This window comes from Pongo abelii, chromosome X (assembly GCF_028885655.2).
Source record: "Pongo abelii isolate AG06213 chromosome X, NHGRI_mPonAbe1-v2.0_pri, whole genome shotgun sequence".
Taxonomy (NCBI): domain Eukaryota; kingdom Metazoa; phylum Chordata; class Mammalia; order Primates; family Hominidae; genus Pongo; species Pongo abelii.
In genome coordinates, this window is record NC_072008.2 from 121534082 (window position 1) to 121559100 (window position 25019).

The window sequence follows — 25019 nt, forward strand, 5'->3', positions numbered from 1 at the left end:
AGGCTGGGCATGGTGGCTCACACCTGTAATCCCAGCACTTTCGGGGGCTGAGGTAGTAGGATTGCTTAAGCTTAGGGATTCAGGACCAGCCTGAGCAACATAGCAAGACCTCATCTCTACTTAAAAAAAGTAGGATATAAATATTTATTTATGATATGGATAGATGTTAATGATATTTATAAAAATGAACAAAATAGCTTACGTAACTGCATGAATAAGACACTCCCATTAAAATATTCCTAACTGGGGCCAGGCGCGGTGGCTCACGCCTGTAATCCCAGCACTTTGGGAGGCTGAGGCGGGCGGATCACGAGGTCAGGAGTTTGAGACCAGCCTGGCCAACATGGTGAAATCCCATCTCTACTAAAAATACAAAAATTAGCCGGACGTGGTAGCATGCGCCTGTAGTCCCAGCTACTCGGGAGGCTGAGGCAGAAGAATCGCTTGAACCCAGGAGGCAGAGGTTGCAGTGAGCCGAGATCATGCCACTGCACTCCAGCCTGGGTGACAGAGTGAGACTACGTATCAAAAAAAAAAAAAAAAAAAAAAAAATTCTTAACTGAATGTATCTTACGCATAGGAAATTTCTGTCAGAGTCAGATGCAAATCTTTAAAGTGAATATCATGAGTCATAGGATTCACCCTTTTTTTCCTTCAACATCATTTTCTGCATTTTTATAACGAGCATGTAATACTTTTAATCAGAAATATAAAAAATAACGTTTTAAAATTCTCAGCCAGGCGCGGTGGCTCATACCTGTAATCCCAGCACTTTGGGAGGCCGAGACGGGGGATCACCTGAGGTCAGGAGTTCAAAACCAGCCTCAACATGGAGAAACCCTGTCTCTACTAAAAATACAAAATTAGCCAGGCATGGTGGTGCATGCCTGTCATCCCAGCTACTTGGGAGGCTGAGGCAGGAGAATTGCTTGAATCTGGGAGGCGGAGGTTGCCATGAGCTGAGATCGCGCCATTGCACTCCAGCCTGGGCAACAAGAGCGAAACCGTCTCCAAAAAAAAAAAAAAAAAAATTAAAATAAAATTTTCACAATAAAATGTAAGAAATTATTTTCTAAACCTGATAGAAAATCCATATTTATATAATAAAAGTTTGGCAGAGCTGATTAAATGGGAAAAAAACTCTGTGTGATGAAAGACACCATAAACGAAATACTAAACTCTGAAAAAATTTTGCATTATAAAACCAGACAAAGTCTGGATTTACATAATATAATAGTGGCTCCTAAAAAACAAAATATTTAAAGACAAACCACCATTGATGGTTGGTTTAATAGGCCATTGATCCAAATGGGTCATTGATATGATCAGGAAACACATAGAAAAGAAAATAAGCTATAAATATTTAAACAGATACTTTATCTGGCTAATGCGTATGGATATGTCTTTTTTTTTTTCTTTTTGAGACTGGGTCTCACTCTGTTGTCCAGACTGGAGTGCAATGGCATGATCTTGGCTCACTGCAACCTCTGACTCCCAGGTTGAAGCGATTCTCGTGCCTCAGCCTTCCAAATAGTTGGGACTGCTGATGTGTGCCACCATGCCTGGCTAATTTTTTTATTTTTAGTGGAGATGGGATTTTGCTATGTTGGCCAGGCTGGTCTCTAATTCCTGGCCTCAAGTGATCCACCCACCTTGGCCTCTCAAAGTGCTGGGATTACAGGTGTGAGCCAATGTGCCTGGCCAGGGGGCTGTGTCTTTTAAAAATACTGCTGAAATATGGTTGTTCGTGTTCCACATTGGCAAAGGTTAAAAACAGATTTATAAGCTGGGCATGGTGGCTCATGCCTGTAATTCCAGCATTTGGGAGGCTGAGGTGGGTGGGTCACCTTAGTTGAGGAGTTCGAGACCAGCCTGGCTGGGCTGGCCAACATAGTGAAATCCCATCTCTACTAAAAATACAAAAAATTAGCCAGGTGCCTGTAATCCCAGCTACTCATGAGGCTGAGGCAGGAGAATCGCTTGAACTCGGGAGGCAGAGGTTGCAGTGAGCCGAGATCATGCCACTGCACTCCAACCTGGGCAACAAGAGCAAAACTCTCTCCAAAAAACAAACAAACAAACAAAAACAGATTTATAATTCTTATTATTTTGAGGTTGTATACAAAGGGTGACTTTCATATGGTTTTGGGGAGAATGCATATGCTACTGAATATTTGTACTACTTTTTGGCAATTCTCTATGACATTTATGATTGGTTCAAAGACTAGTTATAGGTCCCAGTGGATGACAATGATCATAATCATAATCATAAACAAACACTTATCTAGTGTTTCCTGTGTGCAAGCTAATATCCTTGGCACCTTATATATATCAATTTAGTTACCACAATGACTCTATGAGGTATGAGAAGGTGCATAAACTGTGATCCCCATTTCACAAATAAGGAAATTTAGGTATAGGGAGCTTAGTGATTTCCTGACATTCCCACAGGTAGTTAAGTGGCAGAGCTGGACTTTGACTCCCAAAGCGTGAGCTCCTATCCATTCTGTGCAGTGCCTCTTAATCCCCGATCTGTATTTCTGAGCACCCCTGTGATATTTTATTAGGTTGTTATTGTGGCCTAGAGAAAATCATTAAATCTCAGTGGTGTGTGACAGTAAACATCTTTTTTGCTCACACATCTGCAGATTGCCTGGTAGTTGGTTGGCTGATCTGAGCTAGGTTCAGCTAGATGGCTGAAAGACTGGGTCTGGGTGTGCTCTACACATCTCTCATCTTTTTAGAATCAGTAGGCTAGCCAAGGAATGGTGATGACAGAGGGAAAAAGCGAGCAAGTAGTAAAACTACAATGCCTCCTATGTCCTAAGTTCAGAAATGACATGCTGTCATTTTTGCTTATATCCCTTTGGCCAGTGACAATGGTATGTCTGAGCCTAATATTAAAGAGACAGGGGCCAAGTGGAGTGGCTCACATCTCTAATGCCATTACTTTGGGAGACTGAGATGGGAGGATCACTTAAGCCTGGAAGATCGAGCCTGCAGTGAGCTGTGATTGCGCCACTGCCCTCCAGCCTGGGTGACAGAGACCTTGTCTCAAAAACAAATAAATAGGGAAATACACTCCAATTCTACTGAGAGACATGCAAAGACGCATGACAAAGGGTGTGGATACAATGAGGTGGTGAAGAAGTGGGACGAATGATTCTATCTACCAAAGACACTATCATGATAGTTTTCATTTCTGACTTAACTGAGCCTACCCCTCTGTAGCCATGACATCATATTAGATGTTGTGATCACCTGTAATTTATTTGTCCTATACTTCCTTTCCTTTCCCTGTTCATGTGTTCCACTACTGCCTCTTTTATCCAGAAGTTTATTCATATGCAGTTGTATGGTAGATGCACCTGTGTATGGTAAACATGCCTGACAGCAATAACTTAAGCATACTGTGAGAATGACCCTGTATGGCAGATGCACCTGAATGCATGTTTAGAGTTCTGAGCTTAGAAATCTGGTAGGGGCCAACACAGAGATTCATTACTTATCTATAAGGAATATCTGAGCCTCCCACTACCCTGTCCTGTGGAATGCAGGCTGTATGGGGGCCTTTTGTTTTGAGGTTGGTAAGGGGACGGGGCTAGGTGAAAATGCTATATGAACTACGTGCTGTTTGCAGCCTTTGTGGTTCTCCTGCCCAGTCCACCACCACTGGGCTGTGTGGTTCTCCTGTCTAGCCTGCTGCCACTGGATCATCCCTGTGTGTAACACTACTTAAAGATGGTAAAAGAATCAAAATTACTTTTGAGAATGTATTTCCTATGTTATTGTAGTGGAATGGATGGTGGTCTCCTAAAGGAAATGCCCATGTCCTAATTCCTAGAACCTGTGAGTATTACTTTATATGGCAAAATATATGATTATGTTAAGGATATTAAGAGAAGGAGCTTACCCTGGATTATTTGGATGGACCCTAAATGCATTCACATGTGAACCCTGAAAGAGCCAATCCTCTAAGATGGACGCTGAGTGGCTAACTGGGCCTAAATTAAAAACAGAGCCAACAGGCCATTTGCTTACTAAAGGTCACGCACATAATTTGCAGTCCTGGAAAACTCCATGCTCACTTAACTTTGGGACTTTCATAACTGTCTGTTCCTGTTTATGTTGCCAGAATCAGCCAATAGACTGTGACCTGTGTGGACCAATCAGAACTCAGCAAGTCAAGGAATTAGAACTGAGCAAGTTTGCTTTCTTCATTTGCATAAGTGGACCAAAATGGGAAACTTGGGTGGGAACTTTGAACTTTGTCTATAAAAGATAACCACTCTTCCACTCAGGGCATTCACAGTTAAAGGAAGGCAGAAAACAAACAAACAAACAAACAACAACAACAACGATAACCCCTCCCTTTTCTCTGAATGCATCTTTGTTTTATACAGAATACGGTGTCTCCCTGGTTTGCAAACTGTTTACTGGAATAAAGTCTCTTTTGGTTTTCTTAAAAGAAAATCTTTATCAGTGGACTTGTTGACACTTATGAGAGGTAGGAGGAATTTACAGACATACAGAAGGGAAGGCTATGAGAACATGGAGTAGAGAGGTGGCCACAAACCAATTAATGCCAACAACTACCAGAAGCTGGAAGAGACAAGGAACGGTTACTCTGCTAGAACCTCCAAAGAAAGTGTCGCCCTGCCAACACTTTGACTTTGAACTTCTAGACTCCACAACTGTGAAAGATAAATTTTTGTTGTTTGGAGCCACCTAGTTTGTAGGAATTTTGTATGACAGCCCTGAAAAACTAATACAATTATCATTACACCACTTTATTGATTTCTCTTTGCCTTCTACATGAATTTAATATTCTCTATAGACTTTCCAATTATTGAGATATTGTATTGATAACACGGTGAGCTCACAAAGGAAATAAAAAATAAGCAGTCATGTTCTCTAACATTATACAATACGTATACATGGCTAATCAGTTTTCTTTTACTTTTTTTTTTTTTTTTTGAGATAGAATTTTGCTCTGTTGCCTAGGCTGGAGTGCAGTGGCATGATTGGCATGATCTTGGCTCACTGCAACCTCCGCCTCCTGGGTTCAAGTGATTCTCCTGCCTCAGCCTCCCGAGTAGCTGGGATTACAGGCACCTTCCACCATGCCTGGCTAATTTGTGTATTTTTAGTAGAGATGGCGTTTTACCATGTTGCCCAGGCTGGTCTCAAAATCCTGGCCTCAAGTGAACCACCCACCGTGGCCTCCCAAAGTGCTGAGATTACAGGTGTGAGCCACCATTCCCAGCCAGCTAATCACTTTTCACTCATTAATGATCACCAGTGGACCAAAGTCACCAAAAACTATTCAAAGTTTTGCCCTGACGAGTTGATTCTCTTCAAAGAGAATTCTCGTGTAGTTCAATAATCAACACATGGAGTTGAGTCTTACACATTTATTTCTGTTTCCCTCTATAAGACAGAGCAGGTGGGGATCCTGGAGAGTAGGTCTCTCAACAAAGGTAGTGGTAGAGGAGGTCTCTAAAGGTGATGGTGATGATGACGGTTTACCACTTAGTTAAGGCAAAGGAGTTGGAGGAGGAGTAAAAACTCCTCTGGGAAAAGATGGTGGTGGTAGAGATGGTGGTGGGGATGGCACTCTATCTGCCTGTGGAAGTAGTGGAAAAGATCCTGAAATCTATGAGCAGCCCGAGGGTCCATGCTCCCGTAATACAAATAGTCAAGTGTTTAAATGCTCGCAATACAATATGCAGGCCACAATATGTAACAGTAGATATTTGTGGGCTTTTAAAGAGATTATACACTAAACTTATTAATTTATTAACTTTCAAGGACCTAACAGTATCAGTATATGGAAAAGACTTGTGTAGACATATAATAAGCATTTTAAACTCAACACAATGACTACTTCTGCTAATACTCGAATGCTAGGAAAGTTGGTATCCTCATTAAAGGCCTTGTGAAATATTACTACAAAATAATGACAAATTAGATTTCATGATAAACATATGCAAAAAAATACTCTATATGGCTTGGACCTGTTAGAATAGTTGGTTCAAATATGGATAATTAATACAAGGTCATTAGTTTGATTACCTTGCGAGCCAAATAAGTTTATACAAAGATTCTGTCTCATAGTGTCAGTGACCTAGCTGTCTAATAATAGTAACAATGAATAGAAAGTAACATCCATTTGCATGTATATTTGTCAGAGTGTTTAGATCTATCATCTGTTTTGATCCTCATTATAACCCTGTAATGTAGGTTGGGCAAGTAGTTTCATTTCACTGCTTGTAGATGAGGAAACGAACTCCAAAAGTTTGAGTAAATGGACAAAGGTCACACAGTGTGAAACATGATCAAGATTTGAATGCAATTCTTCACACACCTAATTCAGTTCCCTTTCTACTATAAAAGACTACCCCCTCATAAATGCATATAATTTGTCATAAGCTGAGGACAGAACTTTCAGGAATGCCCTATTGAGGGATAAAATGAGGGATAGTAACTGAATTCTCAGAAATAAAAAAGGGGCCAGGTGCCGTGGCTCACGTCCATAATCCCAGCATTTTGGGAGGCTGAGGTGGGCAGATCACTTGAGGTCAGGAGTTCGAGACCAGCCTGACTAATATGGTGAAATCCCATTTCTACTAAAAATACAAAAATTAGCCGGGCATGGTGGGGGGCACCTGTAATCCCAGCTACTCGGGAGGCTGATGCCGGAGGATCACTTGAACCTGGGTGGCAGAGGTTGCAGTGAGCTGAGATCTCACCACTGTTCTCCAGCCTGGGTGACAGAGTGAGACTCTGTCTCAAAAAAAAAAAAAAAAAAAAAGTAAAAATGGAAGTAGGAGGATAGGAAAAAAACTTTATTGAAAAGAAATGATCAAGATACTATGAAGTGAACTAGAGTGAGGCTAGGAAAAGGCCACTAGATTGTGTCATTTGGAGTTCACTGCTGACTTTTGCTTAACCTACTTTTCAATAAAATGGTAGAAACAAACCAGTTCAATCAACAAACACCTAGTGAGCATCCACTATGTTAACATGAAATCTTCACTTTCTGCATATTCCCTGCAAAGGAGAGTGTCTTGAGGAGAATGTTTAAGCATCTCTAAAAGTGAACACTATCTAGTGAAGATTTTTAGCATGCATGGTACCTTTCCTCAAAGAGAAAGTAACTGGATGTATAAACTTTAAAGGTTTTTAAAATATAGTATTTGAGGCCGGGCCTGGTGGCTCATGCTTGTAATTCCAGCACTTTGGGAGGCTGAGGCGGGCAGATCACGAGGTCAGGAGATCGAGACCATGGTGAAACCCCGTCTCTACTAAAAATACAAAAAAATTAGCCGGGCGTGGTGGCGGGCGCCTGTAGTCCCAGCTACTCGGAGAGGCTGAGGCAGGAGAATGGCGTGAACCCGGGAGGCGGAGGGTGCAGTGAGCTGAGATCGCGCCACTGAACTCCAGCCTGGGCGACAAAGCGAGACTCCGTCTCAAAAAAAAATAATAATAAATAAAAAATAAAATATAGTATTTGAGATTTACACAGGTATACAGAGGGCTTTGGGATTATTAAAATGTAAGGATTTTCTTTTCTTTTTGGGATGAGGTCTCACATATGGCCCAATTTTCCTTCCTTCCTTTCTTTCTTTCCTTCCTTCCTTCCTTCTTTCTCTTTCTTTCTTTCCTTCTTTCTCTTTCTTTCTTTCTTTCCTTCTTTCTCTTTCTTTCTTTCCTTCTTTCTCTTCCTTTCTTTCCTTCTTTCTTTCTTTCTTTTCTTTCCCTTCCTTCCTTCCCTCCTTCCTTCCTTCCTTCCTTCCTTCCTTCCTTCCTTCCTCTCTCTTTCTCTCTCTCTCTCTTCTTTCTTTCTTTCTTTTTTTTTTTCCTAAGATGGAGTCTCAATCTGTCACCCAGGCTGGAGTGCAACAGCTCAATCTCGGCTCACTGCAACTTCCGCCTCCCAGGTTCAAGCGATTCTCCCACCTGAGCCTCCCGAGTAGCTGGGATTACAGGCACCAGCCATCATGCCTGGCTATTTGTTTTTGTATTTTTGCAGAGACGGAGTTTCAACATGTTGGCCAGGCTGCTCTCAAACTCCCGACCTCAGGTAATCCGCCCCATCTCAGCCTCCCAAAGTGCTGGGATTACAGGCGTGAGCCACCGCGCCCAGCTCCAATTTTCTTTCTTTTTTTCTTTTTCTTTTCTTTTCTTTCTTTCTTTTTTTTTTTTTTTTTTTTTTGAGATGGAGTTTCGCTCTTGTTGCCCAGGCTGGAGTGCAATGGCGCGATCTCAGCTCACTGCAACATCTGCCTCCCGGGTTCAAGCAATTCTCCTGCCTCAGCCTCCCAAGTAGCTGGGATTACAGGCATGTGCCACCATGCTCGGCTAATTTTTTGTATTTTTAGTAGAGACAGGGTTTCTCCATGTTCGTCAGGCTGGTCTCGAACTCCCGACTTCAAGTGATCTGCCCGCCTCGACCTCCCAAAGTGCTAGGATTACAGGCGTGAGCCACCGCGCCTGGCCAATTTTCTTTCTAAAAGGAAATATTGTGGACCCAATTATTCACATCATCATAACAATTTTTTCGCTAAACAAGTTTTGTGGCTAGATGTGGTGGCTCATGCCTATAATCCCAGCACTTTGGGAGGCTGAGGCAGGAGGATCACTTAAGGCCAGGAGTTTGAGACCAGCCTGGACAACATAGTGAGACCCTGTCTCTACAAAACATTTTAAAATTAGCCAGGTGTTGGATGGTATGTTCTTGCAGGAGAATATACTGGAGGCTGAGGAGAATATACTTGAGCCTAGGAGGTTGAGTCTGCAGTGAGCCTTGATCACGCCACTACCCTCTAGCCTGGGCAACAGAGTGAAGCTTTAAGAACAAACAAACAAACAATTTTGCTTGTTTAATATATTGTCACAAAAGATTCAGGACAGTTAAGTAATGCCTGGGTTTTTTCCACACATGAAAATGGTTGATTGTCTTAGAAAATAAAATCCATAGAGCTGTTTTTTTTTCCTATAGAGTTATTTAAAATAAAATGAGAATTTGCCAAAAAGTCTGCTACTAGTCATATTTTACTTCCATCTAACAAGAAAATTTCCTACCATAGATCTCAATGTGACATGACACACAATACATATCTAGTTTCATTACCTGGGTTCAATATTGCTGGAGTTCTGTTCTGAGCATCTTGATTTTTTCTTCCTTTTTTTACTTCTTGGCTTGAGGTTAGGATTGGGCTCTGAATTCTTCATTTGTCTGCAATGATCACCACCATAAATATACACTTAATAAGGTATTTTCAGGAAATCTCTAAGCAATATTACATATGAAATATATAGAGCATTTTTTGCTCCTCGAGTTTTCACACCCTCACTTATTGACTATTTTCATGATTATTAAGTACTCATGTGGGGGTGGGGCTGGTGCTGGTGGTAGAAGTGGCAGTAATGAGGAAATAGATCCCCAACTAAAGGCAAACCATCATGTTTTCATTCCTAGAAAAAAAAAATTAGCCTTGGTAACGTGGTGAAAACCTGTCTCTACAAATAAAAAAAAAGAAGAAGAAGAGAAAAGAAAAGAAAAAAAATTAGCCAGGTGGGGTGGTGAGCACCTGTGGTCCCAGCTATTAGGGAGGCTAAGGTAGGAGGATCCCTTGAGCCTGGGTGGGGGTTGAGGCTGCAGTGAGTCAAGATCATGCCACTGAACTCCAGCCTGGAAGATAGAATGAGACCCTGTCCCCCCCCCCCAAAAAAAAATAAAAAGAAAAAGAAAAACATGGGTGGACCAAAAATTTTTCTTCATTTATCATGGACATTTTAACTGTTTTGTGTTGAAATTCAGATCTTAAAAATAAACATGGTTTTTACATGTTTTATGCCATACATACACAAAGTCCTGGAAACAACCCAAATGTCCAGGAACTGATGAATGAATTAGCAAACTGTCAGATATCCATACAATATAATACTCATCAACAACAAAAATGAACCACTGATACATACAACAACATGGATGAGTCTCAGAAGCATGGTGCTGAGTGAAAGAAGTCAGAAACAAATGGATCATTATTCTACGATCCCAAGTATATGATACTATAAAAAACCAACACTATATGCATAGAAATTAGATCAATGGTTGCCAGGGGCTGGAAGTAGGTTGAAGGCATTGAAATACAAAGAAACCCAACGCAACTTTCTGGGGTCATAGTATGCTATGAGACCACCACTTCTCCTGTTGTCCTTCCCAGTTTCTCTCCAACCTCCCCTTTTCCCTAGTTTATAAGATAGGAGAAAAGGGAGAAAGCAAAAAGTTGGAAAGAAACAGAAGTAAGATAAATAGCTAGACGACCTTGGCGCAACCACCTGGCCCTGGTGGTTAAAATAATAATAATATTAACCCCTGACCAAAACTACTGGTGTTATCTGTAAATTCCAGACATTGTATGAGAAAGCACTGCAAAACTTTTTGTTCTGTTAGCTGATGTATGTAGCCCTCAGTCACATTCCTCACGCTTACTTGATCTATTATGACTCTTTCACGTAGACTCCTTAGAGTTGTAAGCCCTTAAAAGGGCTAGGAATTTCTTTTTCAGGAGCTCAGCTCTTTTATTTATTTATTTATTTATTATTATTATACTTCAGGTTTTATGGTACATGTGCGCAATGTGCAGGTTAGTTACATACGTATACATGTGCCATGCTGGTGCGCTGCACCCACTAACTCGTCATCTAGCATTAGGTATATCTCCCAATGCTATCCCTCCCCCCTCCCCCAATTCCACAACAGTCCCCAGAGTGTGATGTTCCCCTTCCTGTGTCCATGTGTTCTCATTGTTCAATTCCCACCTATGAGTGAGAACACGCAGTGTTTGGTTTTTTGTCCTTGCGATAGTTTACTGAGAATGATGATTTCAAATTTAATCCATGTCCCTACAAAGGACATGAACTCATCATTTTTTATGGCTGCATAGTATTCCATGGTGTATATGTGCCACATTTTCTTAATCCAGTCTATCATTGTTGGACATTTGAGTTGGTTCCAAGTCTTTGCTATTGTGAATAGTGCCGTAATAAGCACACATATGCATGTGTCTTCATAGCAGCATGATTTATAGTCCTTTGGGTATATACCCAGTAATGGGATGGCTGGGTCAAATGATATTTCTAGTTCTAGATCCCTGAGGAATCACCACACTGACTTCCACAATGGTTGAACTAGTTTACAGTCCCACCAACAGTGTAAAAGTGTTCCTATTTCTCCACATCCTCTCTAGCACCTGTTTTTTCCTGACTTTTTAATGATTGCCATTCTAACTGGTGTGAGATGGTATCTCATTGTGGTTTTGATTTGCATTTCTCTGATGGCCAGTGATGGTGAGCATTTTTTCATGTGTCTTTTGGCTGCATAAATATCTTCTTTTGAGAAGTGTCTGTTCATGTCCTTTGCCCACTTTTTGATGGGGTTGTTTGTTTTTTTCTTGTAAATTTGTTTGAGTTCATTGTAGATTCCGGATATTAGCCCTTTGTTAGATGAGTAGGTTGCAAAAATTTTCTTCCATTTTGTAGGTTACCTGTTCACTCTGATGGTAGTTTGTTTTGCTGTGCAGAAGCTCTTGAGTTTAATTAGATCCCATTTGTCAATTTTGGCTTTTGTTGCCATTGCTTTTGGTGTTTTAGACATGAAGTCCTTGCCCATGCTTATGTCCTGAATGGTAATGCCTAGGTTTTCTTCTAGGGTTTTTATGGTTTTAGGTCTAACGTTTAAGTCTTTAATCCATCTTGAATTGATTTTTGTATAAGGTGTAAGGAAGGGATCCAGTTTCAGCTTTCTACATATGGCTAGCCAGTTTTCCCAGCACCATTTATTAAATAGGGAATCCTTTCCCCATTGCTTGTTTTTGTCAGGTTTGTCAAAGATCAGATAGTTGTAGATATGTGGCATTATTTCTGAGGGCTCTGTTCTGTTCCATTGATCTATATCTCTGTTTTGGTACCAGTACCATGCTGTTTTGGTTACTGTAGCCTTGTAGTATAGTTTGAAGTCAGGTAGTGTGATACCTCCAGCTTTGTTCAAAAACTCTCAATAAATTAGGTGTTGATGGGACGTATCTCAAAATAATAAGAGCTATCTATGACAAACCCACAGCCAATATCATACTGAATGGGCAAAAACTGGAAGCATTCCCTTTGAAAACTGGCACAAGACAGGGATGCCCTCTCTCACCACTTCTATTCAACATAGTGTTGGAAGTTCTGGCCAGGGCAATTAGGCAGGAGAAGGAAATCAAGGGTATTCAATTAGGAAAAGAGGAAGTCAAATTGTCCCTGTTTGCAGACGACATGATTGTATATCTAGAAAACCCCATTGTCTCAGCCCAAAATCTCCTTAAGCTGATAAGCAACTTCAGCAAAGTCTCAGGATACAAAATCAATGTACAAAAATCACAAGCATTCTTATACACCAATAACAGACAAACAGAGAGCCAAATCATGAGTGAACTCCCATTCACAATTGCTTCAAAGAGAATAAAATACCTAGGAATCCAACTTACAAGGGATGTGAAGGACCTCTTCAAGGAGAACTACAAACCACTGCTCAAGGAAATAAAAGAGGATGCAAACAAATGGAAGAACATTCCATGCTCATGGGTAGGAAGAATCAATATCGTGAAAATGGCCATACTGCCCAAGGTAATTTACAGATTCAATGCCATCCCCATCAAGCTACCAATGACTTTCTTCACAGAATTGGAAAAAACTACTTTAAAGTTCATATGGAACCAAAAAAGAGCCCGCATCGCCAAGTCAATCCTAAGCCAAAAGGGAGCGTGGCTCTTAAGACGAGAGTCTGCCGACGCTCCCGGCCGAATAAAAAACCTCTTCCTTCTTTAATCCGGTGTCTGAGGAGTTTTTTCTGCGACTCATCCTGCTACAATAGAAAGATTTCATATCTTGATTATGATGGTAGATAAATGACTATATGTATTTGTCAAAATTCATACAACTCTGTACACCTTCAAAGTGAATTTGAGAATAGGTGAATTATACCTCGACAGAAATAAAAGCATATGTTCACACAACATGTGTTCCCACACACAAAGGTACTAACAGCTTTATTTGTAATGATCAAAAACTGGAAATACCTCAAATGTCCATCAACAGGAAAACAGACAAACTGTGGCATATCTATATAATGGAACACCACTCAGCAACAAAAGAAATGAATCATTGATGCACTCATGGATGAATAACAGAATAACTATTCCAAGTGAAACAGGCCAGACAAAAAAAAGATCACACTCTATATCATTCCATTTATTTGAAACTCCAAAAACCTATTAAATTTTTTATAGTGATATACAGCAAATCAGTGACTGCCAGGAGATGGCAGGGCAGGGAATGGTATGAGGGGAGGATTACCAAGGGGAAGGAGTAGTTTCTGAGGTGTTGGATATTTTCAGTATCTTGACATGGTGACAGTATCACAGATGTATACATACATAAAAATGTATCAGATTAGAGCCGGGCATGGTGGCTCATGCCTGTAATCCCAGCACTTTGGGAGGCTGAGGCGGACAGATCACCTGAGGTTGGGAGTTCAAGACCAGCCTGACCAACATGGAGAAACCCCATCTATACTAAAAAAATACAAAATTAGCCAGGTGTGGTGGTGCATGACTATAATCCCAGCTACTCAGGAGGCTGAGGCAGGAGAATCGCTTGAACCCAGGAGGCGGAGGTTGCAGTGAGCCGAGATTGTGCCATTGCACTGCAGCCTGGGCAACAAGATCAAAACTCCGTCTCAAAAAAAAAAAAAGGTATCAAATTATACACATCATTCTATTATTTATAAATTTATTTTTATAGAGTTACTTATAAATAACTTCATTGTATTTTACAGTATGTATGATTATATCATAAAAAAATACACACACACATTTATATTATTTTATTTAGAGACAGGGTTTTGCCATGTTGTTCAGGCTGGTCTGGAATTCCTGGGCTCAAGCGATCCACCCCCCTCGGCCTCCCAAAGTGCTGGGATTACAGGCATGATCCACCGTGCCCAGTCCAACATATTTCTTGAACTACTTCTCAAGTGATAGATATTTCACTTGTTTACAGTGCTTCACTATAATGCTACCAAAAATATCCTGTGGTTATGTTTTGGGTCCAGAAATATAAAGTACTGTGTAACTGAAACAATATTAAAAACTCTTACCAAAGAGAAAGAGTAAAATATGTGGTAAGAGTAGATTATTAAGTAAAACAATAATATCTAATATATAGGATGCTTTACCTTTTATGAACTTTCCACTGCTGTTTTTGTTCACTTTCTTCAACTTTTGCTGAGTCCATGCAAGAATTACTAAGATTAAACAAAAGCAATTAGAAATTATGTCACCTCCCTTAGGCAAATGTGGCTGCCAGCCGATAACTCTACTATGCAGGCTATTATTTTTATGTAATTGCCAATAAAGATAAATTGACCTATACCACATATAAAACATAAGCTACCATATATTCTTTCTTAGATAACTTACTGAATAGAGATTGTCAAGACCAAGCATCCGTGAATGTATTTGACCACACTATCACTATTTTAAAATGACTTAACATATGTTAAACTTTTATGATTATAGAATTCTTTAAAATTTCTTTTATAATTTATTATGGGTGACTCCATGTTTAAAATGGTTTAAAGATTCCATGTTTAAAATGGTTAAGACTCAAATGACCCTGAAACTAAAAGCAATGAGAAGAGGATACACAATAACACTCATTAACTCAGGATTCCTAGTGAAAGATTTTGCTTACATAACATTGGATCGAGGTAGAAAGTATACGCATATAACGAAAGGAACTCAGGAACATTCAAATCGTCCAGGTGGATGCTTTTTCTTTTAATACATCTATAATTGCCTTAATAATAATTTAGTCCTAGTTAAACATAAACATGACATAGTATGACATAAATAATCCCTTTGGAGCAATAATGTAGGTTTCATCACTGTGCATACATAGGGATCCAGAACATTGGAATGTGATGGATATGTCTGCTATGTTCATTGCACTGATTCTTTCACAGCTGTCACCTATGGCAATATTTATCAAATAGTACACTTTAAATAAGGGCAGACTCTTGTCTGTCAATTATACCTGCACTACTACAGCTTACAAAAAAAAGAAAATCTGTGTGGCTGGGGCAAACAACTAAGTAGAAAAGCGGTAAGTAATGAGGGCAGAGTAACCACATCTTGTTGACAATGAGTTGTGGCTGGTTCTTATTTTAATTCTAATTTTAACGGAAAGCACTGGAGAGTTTTAGGCAGGGGCCTGATATGATCTGAATGATGGAAGACACAAGAATCACATATATGTATGAAATTGGAAAACACTGAGCTTTTTGGAGGGTCCATAGGTGTCCTTGAGGTTCCTGAATTTGTGTGTATGTGCACATTTGCTTTTTATAAAAATTCCCATACCATTCACCAGCTTCTCAAAAAGGTCCTTGAAAATAAAATATTGGCCGGGAGCGGTGACTCACGCCTGTAATCCTAGCACTTTGGAAGGCCAAGACGGACAGATCGCCTGAGGTCAGGAGTTCAAGACCAGTCTGGCCAACATGGTAAAACCCTGTCTCTACTAAAAATACAAAAATTAGCCAGGGGTGGTGGCAGGCACCTGTAATCCCAGCTACTCAGGAGGCTGAGGCAGAGAATCACTTGAACCCAGGAGGTGGAGGTTGCAGTGAGCCGAGATTGTGCCACTGCACTTCAGCCTGGACAGCACAGTGAGACTATGTCTCAAAAAAAAAAAAAAAAGAGAGAAAAAGAAAATATTAAGAACCACTCATTTATTGGACCGTCATATTAGTTGAGGAAATTGAAACCTAGAGAAGTAAAATGATTGGTTCAAAACCAGGGTGACAAGTTGATGAAGTCATAGTAGGTTTATGATGCCGACCACCCTCTCTCACCTGGTCCCCTTATCTCTCCCTGCCCCCAATACTTTTGATAAATAAAACATAATCATAAGGACCTGGTACACAGCACAACAAGCCAATGTCTGCTGAACCTTGGCTTCAGGATTTGCTCAAGTTACCAAGAGAGTGTGTGTGCTGATCCATTCAAGATTGGAAGCCAATAGAAAGGTTTGAAAGTACTCTAATGACTTTCTCATGAAATGCGTATAACTTTCTAAATTGCCTACAATAAGCATGTATTATTAAAACCACAAAGAAGAATACATCATAAATAATAAACTATTTACCTTTGATTGTTACTGTGAGCCTACTCTGTGCTATGGAGAAAAGAATAGTATATAATTGGCATGCTACAAATATAGTTTTCTTTCTTGAAATGCACCACAAATAAGTTTATGCTGGATCATTTCCAACAGCAATTTCAGTACGTTGTAAATAAAACTGCTTAACCAGAAGGCCACACAGCAGAGTGCACCTCACATGGGAAGGTTCACACAGCCTTCAGAGATCCCAGTGTAGAATGCCAGGAGGGTCTTTTTTTCAGCAATCCAAAGGGACAAACAGGATCACCTCAAATTGTCTCCCAGTTCTACAGTTTATAGAAATATCAGGCTATTTTGATAGCCTTGCAAGGTCCCAGGTTACTCAAATAACCCTGCCTTTCATTGCTCAATGTTGACCATTGAGAATTTGGCTATGATGCAAGCCAAAGCCTAATGAACATACGGTTTCTACCAAACCTCCATGGTACCAGTACAAACTGGATGAAAACATTTCAGAAAGTTATACTTCCAAATATCAAGGCATTTAACTCTAGTTAAATAATGACCTTTTCTGGGGCTTTCAGTTTAATCTGAGTTCAGCAGTGTTAGAACTTATCAAATAGGTTATTTTCAACCCCACAGGGAGAATTCTCATGATCATCATAATTAACAACTCTAACCATAGAGTATACATGGACACAGTGCCTAACCAGATATTAAGAGAGGAAGTTCAGTGAGAGATGTACCTTTAAAAATGAGTCTATTGTACAGAAGGGAGAAAAACACAATCAAAGGACAATTGAGAATTGTGTTACATACATATCAGATGCGGGATATCAGTTTTCGATCTTCATCTGTGCTTGAAGTCTGGGTCCACACCACCACAGGGCCATACCAGCTGTAAATGATAGTCTTCTATTTTCTTAAAATAGTCTGACCTGAAAATGAAAGTATTGTTGAATTCCTTTGCCACAGACACAAACCAATTTTCCCAAGTATTCAGCAAGGAAAAACAAAAAAAAAAACCCAACAAAACAAAAACAGTACTTTTAACTATTTAAAATATAGCAAGGGCCAAGCATGGTGGCTCACATCTGCAATCCCTGCACTTTGGGAGGCCAAGACAGGCGAATTGCTTGAGCCCAGGAGTTTGAGACCAGCCTGGACAACATAGCAATACCTCATCTCTATTTAAAAATAAAGTAAAATAAAATAAAAACATAACAACAACAATTTAAAAAGATCTCCAAGCCACTACACACCCTGGGAAGAAATTAGCCTAAGGCTGAAGCTGGTCTGGCCTTTATAGGGCCACACCTATTGTTATGTAATCAACTATGACCAATTAGTAACCTCATATGGTAATGTCTGGGATTCAGACTTGTGGTCAAAGATACTGAACAGGCTTTTCTGCTTACTTAAGCCATTGTTCCTTTTCTGAAGTTAATGAAATAAATAATCTCTTAGGTCCACATCCAAACACACAGAAATGTGTTCTCACCTGTAGCTTATTGATTCCAATCACGGTTGAGTATCCTGACATTGGGTGTGAAGCAACAGTTTGGAATTCGTACAGCATTGTTACTCAAGTAGCTATAAACACCTTACAAAACTGGACTGAACCACTTAAGTGAGAGGTTATTGCAAGGATCTGTTTATACATATTCCCAAAACATCCATTTTATAGATGCATACACAGTTATTATGCGTGGCTATAGCCTCAATTTATTCAAAGCATCAAAGGTCTGAAACCATGTCCTAATTGTGTGAACCATGAAGGTAACTGTGACCTTAATCCTGACCAATTCACATTGCCAAACAACAACGCAGCACACCTTGCATCAAAATTGGGGAAAATTACTATTTGTCAGTGATGAATACATTGACAGGGAAAAATCCATGGGAAGCTTAGGATACTCTCTCTCATTGCAACCCCCGTCCCCAGATATCCACAGAGCTCCTACATCTCCTCCCTCAGATCTTTCCTCTGGTGTCTCCTTCTCAGCGAGCCCTTAGCAGCACAATCTACCCAGAAGTGCAAATCCCACACTCACCCCACAGTGTTCCCCTTCCCTGCTCAGTTTGCTGCGTAGCACATATGACTATAATGATACATATATATCTTATTGATCCTATTTTATCAGTCTCCTCTACTAGAATGTGAGCTCCACGTGAATCAGGATTTTTTTTGGTCTATTTACTGGCTGTACTTTCTACATTAAGAACACGATGAACATATACTAGGTGTTCAACAAATGTTTGCTGAAGAAATTAATGAAGGTCACCTTTGTTCACCAGTCCTAATCTTTATGCCATTCCCAGAGGTGACCTTGTCAACAGTATAGTGCACTTCTTTCAGAACTTCCTTCCACTTATTACATTTTGATTCAAAGGCCCATTAAAAATCGATACCTTGTACCTTAATAAAGCTGCTGAATATTTTTACAATACTTTAAACAAAAATCACCTTACTTCAATCCTCTCTTGAAACCCAAGAAATTATAACTCTGTGAATGTGACCATAATCAACTCTTTATTTGTATTATTATTATTATTATTTGAGACAGAGTCTCACTCTGTCGCCCAGGCTGGAGTGCAGTGGCATGGTCTCACCTCACTGCAACCTCCGCCTCCCAGGTTCAAGCAATTATCTGCCTCAGCCTCCCGAGTAGCTGGGATTACAGGTGCCCACCACCACACTCGGCTAATTTTTGTATTTTTAGTAGGCACGGGGTTTTACCATGTTGGACAGGCTGGTCTTGAACTCCTGATCTCATGATCCACCCACCTTGGCCTCCTAAAGTGCTGGGATTACAGACGTGAGCCACCGTGCCCGGAGGTATTTTTATTTTTTTAAGACAGGTTCTCATTTCATTGCCCAGGCTGGAGTGCAGTGGTGCAATCTTGGCTCACTGCAGTCTTGACCTCCCAGGCTGAAATGATCCTCCCACTTCAGCCTGCTGAGTAGCGGGGAACACCATACCCACCTAATTTTTGTATTTTTTTTGTAGAGATGAGGTTTCGCCATGTTGTCCAGGCTGGTCTCCAACTTCTGAGCTCAAGCAATCGGCCCACCTCGGCCTCCCAAAGTGTTGGGATTACAGGCCTCTGCCACCACACCCAGCCCAATTCTTTTATTTGTGATATTTTCACTCATAGTTCTCAATAATATACTCAAACTCAAATTTGGTTGTTCTTGTTTACTCTTTATTATGGACAATTTCAAAGCTGATAGAAGAATGTATCAAAAATTTCATGTACCCACCAACCAGCTTCAATAATAATAATTTTCTTTTTTTCTTTTCTTTTTTTTTTGGAGACAGAGTGTCACTCTGTCACCCAGGCTGGAGTGCAGTGGTGGGATCTTGGCTCACTGCAACCTCCGCCCCCGGGTTCAAACAATTTTCCTGCCTCAGCCTCCCAAGTAGCTGGGATTATAGGTGCCCGCCCCCACGCCCGGGTAATTTTTGTATTTTTAGTAGAGACGGGGTTTCACCATATTGGCCAGGATGGTCTTGAACTCCTGACCTCAGATGATCCACCCACTTCGGCCTCCCAAAGTGCTAGGATTACAGGCGTGAGACACTGCACCCGGCCTAATAATCACCATTTTCTTGAGCAGAGATTGCACCACTGTACTCCGGCCTGGGCATCAGAGCAAGATCCTGTCTGAAAACAAAGCAAAAACAAAAACAAACCCTAAAAAACAAACAAACAAAAAAAACACCATTTACATTCTATTTGCTAATTTTTTGAGCTGAAATATGTAAAAATATATTCCAACTATCATATGAATTCACATATGAATTATAACAAGCTATATAATCCATGCTGTCTACAATAATATGCAATGTAAACAATAAGGATGTTAGGGAAAAGTAATCAAGATGCCATCATTGATTCTAACAAATTATAATTATTCTTTAATGGCACATGAAAACATCCATGTCCAATTTCCCTGTTTGACCTAAATATGCCTCTTAAATTTTACTTGTTCTTATTAGGATCTAAAGAAGCATCAGGATAAATAGCTAATGTATGTGGGGCTTAATATCTAGGTGATGGGTTGATAGGTGCAGCAAACTACCATGGCACACGTTTACCTATGTAACAAACCTGCAAAATTTCTGCACATGTATCGTGGAACTTAAAATAACTATTACAGGGCCGGGCATGGTGGCTCATGCCTGTAATCCCAGCACGTTGGGAGGCCGAGGCGAGAGGATCACCTGAGGTCAGGAGTTTGAGACCAGCCTGGCCCACATGGTGAAACCCCATCTCTACTAAAAATATAAAACAATTAGCTGGGCATGGTGGCGGACCTGTAATCCTAGCTACTCAGAGGCTGAGGCAGGAGAATTGCTTCAACCTAGGAGACGGAGGTTGCAGTGAGCCGACACGGTGCCACTGCACTCCAGCCTGGGTGACAGAGTGAGACTCTGTCTCAAAAAAAAAAAAAAAAAAAAGAAAGAAAGAAGTATTACAGATAACATTGATTCAAATATTTCCTCTTCATCTTCTAATCTGTAATCTGTAACAACTCTCCCTGTTTTTTTCTTTGCTATTCCTTTGGTGAGAGACTAGTTTATTATTTGTCCTGTAGAATTATTCACCTTCTACATTTCACTGTATCCATTCCAGTGCAAAACATATTCCTTTTTAAGCAGAATATCTTGTAGTTAGATCTATGGATTTGGTTAGATTTGGGTACAATTTTTTTTGGCAGGAACATTCATAGTTGATGCTTTGTACTTTGATTGCATGATATCAGCACTCACATATTATTATTTTTTGAGACGGAGTCTCGCTCTGTTGTCCAAGCTAGAGTATGGTGGTGCAATTGCTCACTGCCACCTTCTGCCTCTTGAGTTCAAGCAATTCTCCTGCCTCAGCCTTCTGAGTAGAGTAGCTGGAACTACAGGCACGCACCACCACACCCGGCTAATTTTTGTATTTTTAGTAGAGACGGGGTTTCGCCATGTTGGCCAGGTTAGTCTTCAACTCCTGACCTCAGGTGATCCGCCTGCCTCAGCCTCCCAAAGTACTGGGATTACAGGTGTGAGCCATCATACCTGGACACACTCACATATGTTTTGCATATATTTGATGTAAAAGATCAGTGAGTTGCAGTATTCTCACCTTGATTCACCCATATTATAAAATTTCCCACCAATCTTGTACCTAAATTTTATTGAATCTATCTGCTGGTTTATTTTTTATTGTTGATAAGCAGTTCACGTATCATATAAATTCACCATATAAAAATGTACAAGTCACTGCTTTTCAGCACATTCAGAAAATTGTACATCCATTAGCACAACCAATTTTAGAACATTTTTCTAAAATGAAAGCTCCCCTCCCCTCCCCTTCTTTCTGGAGTTTTGCTCTTGTTTCCTAGGCTAGAGTGCAATGGCGCAATCTTGGATCACCGCAACCTCCACCTCCCAGGTTCAAGCAATTTTCCTGCCTCAGCCTCCAAAGTAGCTGGGATTACAGGTGTGCACCACCATGCCCAGCTAATTTTGTATTTTTAGTAGAGATGGGGTTTCTTCATGTTGGTCAGGCTGGTCTCGAACTCCTGACCTCATGTGATCCTCTCACCTCGGCCTCCCAAAGTGCTGGGATTACAGGCATGAGCCATGGCACCCAGCCAAAAGCTCCATCTCTATTAGTAGTCATTCCTTATTCTCCCTTCCCCAGCCCCTGGCATCCACTAATCTACTTTGTGTCTGTTTAGATTTGCCTATTCTGGCCATTTCATATAAATGAGATCACGCAATCTGCATTCTTTTGTGTCTGGTTCTTTAATGTATTATAATATTTTTAGGGTTAAATCCACATTGTATTATGTATCTGTGCTTCATTCCATGTTATGGCTAAAATAATCCATGGTATGCATATAGCACATTTGTTTAAACATTCACCAGTTCATGCGCATTTGGGTTGTTTCCGCTTTTGGGTTTTATGAATAATGCTGCCACAAACATTCATGCATAACTTTTGTTTGAATATCTGTTTTTAGCTCTCGGGTATATACTTAGGAGTGGAATTGCTGGATCATATGGTAACCCTATGTTTAACTTTTTTTTTTTTCATTTTAAACAAGCAGTTTATTTAAACAAGATGCTTGACTTGAAGGGAAAACTATCTAGGATTCTTTTTTGTTTTAGAGTAATTTATCCCTACTTAAAGACAGATTACCCTACATGTAACAGCTACGTACAAAAAAGTTATAAAATTGTCCTTGGTTTTACAATGATAAATGAAAAACATTAAAATTCTCCAATTGAAAAAGGTATGCAAGGATTTTTATGTTTTTTTTTTGTTGTTGTTGTTGAAACAGTGAGAGCAAAATAACTTACTGAAATATAAAGAGCTGAATGAGCATGCCACTAATGGAGAAAGTGGGTATTTTCACAGAATCAGTATTTTTCCCCATCCCGTCTCCACTTGATGTCAATCAAAACATACCATTGGCTGTTTAGTTAAAAAAAATGCAATATGCTTGTGCACATATACCAGTTACTTTATGTACAATAAAGGAATAGGGAAGGGGGAAATGAAAGAATAGAGAAAACTATACGGTAGTAGTCAGGATGTGATGGAACCAAATTGCAGTTTTCTAATTGAGAATGTAATCTTGGTCTTTAAAGAACAGAGTTCTGGAGTAAAGAAGCAGGTTCCCTTTTCAGTAGACACCTCCCGTCTGCTGTTGGAACACATCAATTGTATCTTCATCCTCCATTTCCAACTGTGCAGGTGTGTCTGTTTCATTGATTGGTTGCCCGTCGAATCGGAATCTGATCTGCCTCACTGACAATCCCTGTCGTTCACAATAGGCTTTCATTAGTTTCCTAAGTCGTGTATGCCTCTTAATCTTAAACTGCACCACAGAACCATCCTGCCCCGCCACCTTCAAATTAATATGATCGGTGTTCTCAGTCTTGACTCCTTCCTTGGGCTTTTCGTCGGCCATGGCGAGCGCCGGAGTCTCCTCAGCCGCCGCTTCACAAAAGAGGTACCAGGTCGGCACCAAACGAGCACACAAGCAGCACCAGGAGCTGCAGAAGAAGGAGGTGGCAGCGGTGGACGAGGGCAGAGGGTGCGCGCAGGTCGTGCGCTCCCTCCCCCCACCCAGCGTGCGCGAGCACGAGCCGCCGGGTCCTCCCATTCTGTTTAACTTTTTTTATTATTTCAATAGGTTTTGGGGAAACAAGTGGTGTTTGATTACATGGATAAGTTCTTTAGTGGTGATTTCTGAGATTTTGGTGCACCCATTACCGGAGCAGTGTACACTGTACCCAATGTGTAGTCTTTTATCCCTTGCCTCCTTCCCACCCTCTCCCAACCCACATCCCCAAAGTCCATTGTATACATATTTTTTAGACGGAGTCTCTCTCTGTCACCCAGGCTGGAGTGCAGTGGAGCGATCTTGGCTCACTGCAACCTCCGCCTCCTGGTCTCAAACGATTCTCCTGCCTCACCCTCCTGAGTAGCTGGGATTACAGGTGCGTGCCATCACGCCCAGCTAATTTTTAAATTTTTAGTAGAGGTGGGGGGGGGGTTTCACTATGTTGGCCAGGCTGGTCTCGAACTCCTGACCTTAAGTAATCCATCTGCCTTGGCCTCCGAAAGTGCTGGGATTACAGGTGTGAGCCATCCCTCCTGACCCATTGTATCATTCTTATGCCTTTGTGTCCTTCCACAAAGCTTAGCTCCCACTTGTTAGTGAGAACAAACGGTGTTTGGTTTTCCATTCCTGAGTTACTTCACTTAGAATAATGGTCTCCAATTCCACCCAGGTTGCTGTGAATGCCATTATTTAATTCCTTTTATGACTAAGTAGTAGTCCATGGTATATATATATATATGTGTGTGTATATATATATATATACACACATACACACACATATATTCTTTACTCATTGATGGGCATTTGGGCTGGTTCCATATTTTTGCAATTGCGAATGGTGCTGCTACAAACATGCGTGTGCAAGTGTCTTTTCTGTATAATGACTTCTTTTCCTCTGGATAGATACCCAGGAGTGGGATTGCTGGATCAAAAGGCACTATGGTTAACTTTCTGTGGAAGTGCCAAATTGCTTTCGATAATATTAAATATCTATCTACATCATTTTACTTTCCCACCAGCAGTGTATGACAGTTTCAATTTCTCTACATATTCACACACTTGTTTTGTTTGTTTGTTTGTTTTTTTGAGACCGAGTCTTGCTCTGTCACCCAGGCTGGAGTGCAGTGGCGTGATCTCAGCTCACTGCAAGCTCCGCCTCCTGGGTTCACACCATTCTCCTGCCTCAGCCTCCTGAGTAGCTGGGACTACAGGTGCCCGCCACCACGCCCGGCTAATTTTTTGTATTTTTAGTAGAGAGGGGGTTTCACTGTGTTAGCCAGGATGGTCTCGGCCTCCCAAAGTGCTGGGATTACAGGCGTGAGCCACGGCGCCTGGCCTCACACACTTGTTATTTTCAATTTGGTTTTTATTCTAGCCATCCTAATAAGTGTGAGGTGTATCTCCTTGTGAGTTTCCTTTGTATTTGCCTAAATGAATGATATTGAGCAGCAGGTTTTTTTTTTTTTTTTTTTTTTTTTTTTTTTTTTTTTTTTTTTTTGAGATGGAGTTTCGCTCTTGTTGCCCAGGCAAACATCCTGTACTGAGCTGCTTGGCTGTTTGCATGGAGAAAGCAAAGGATTTGCAGCATGAGAGCCTGGCATGTTTGGATCCATCCTGCCACCTTAATTCACCTTGGCAAAGCCATTTAGCCTCT

General features: G+C 40.6%; 1 protein-coding gene and 1 long non-coding RNA gene across 3 annotated transcripts in view; both read right to left on the reverse strand.

Moving 5' to 3' along the window:
• LOC129053021 (uncharacterized) overlaps positions 1-17172 on the reverse strand; it is a 29402-nt gene extending 12230 nt beyond the window's left edge. Inside the window, exons 1-4 of one of the 2 annotated variants that reach the window (XR_008518151.2) lie at positions 17053-17172; positions 14285-14353; positions 9137-9241; positions 5436-5626 (exon numbers count right to left, since the gene is read on the reverse strand). This is a non-coding gene — a long non-coding RNA (uncharacterized LOC129053021). Of the gene's footprint in view, positions 1-5435; positions 5627-9136; positions 9242-14284; positions 14354-17052 lie in introns of those variants that run through there. The other variant, XR_008518152.1, reaches the window with a different exon arrangement.
• A 5555-nt stretch (positions 17173-22727) lies between these two features.
• LOC129052863 (small ubiquitin-related modifier 2-like) lies at positions 22728-23318 on the reverse strand. The gene has a single exon (XM_054544243.2). The coding sequence runs from the start codon at positions 23207-23209 to the stop codon at positions 22922-22924; it is 288 nt and encodes a 95-aa protein (XP_054400218.1). The 5' UTR covers positions 23210-23318; the 3' UTR covers positions 22728-22921.
• Between the last annotated feature and the right edge of the window lie 1701 nt (positions 23319-25019).

Coding starts and splice junctions, on each gene's coding strand:
- LOC129052863 (XM_054544243.2), bottom strand. CDS start 23,209: ATGGCCGACGAAAAGCCCAAGGAAGGAGTCAAGACTGAGAACACCGAT.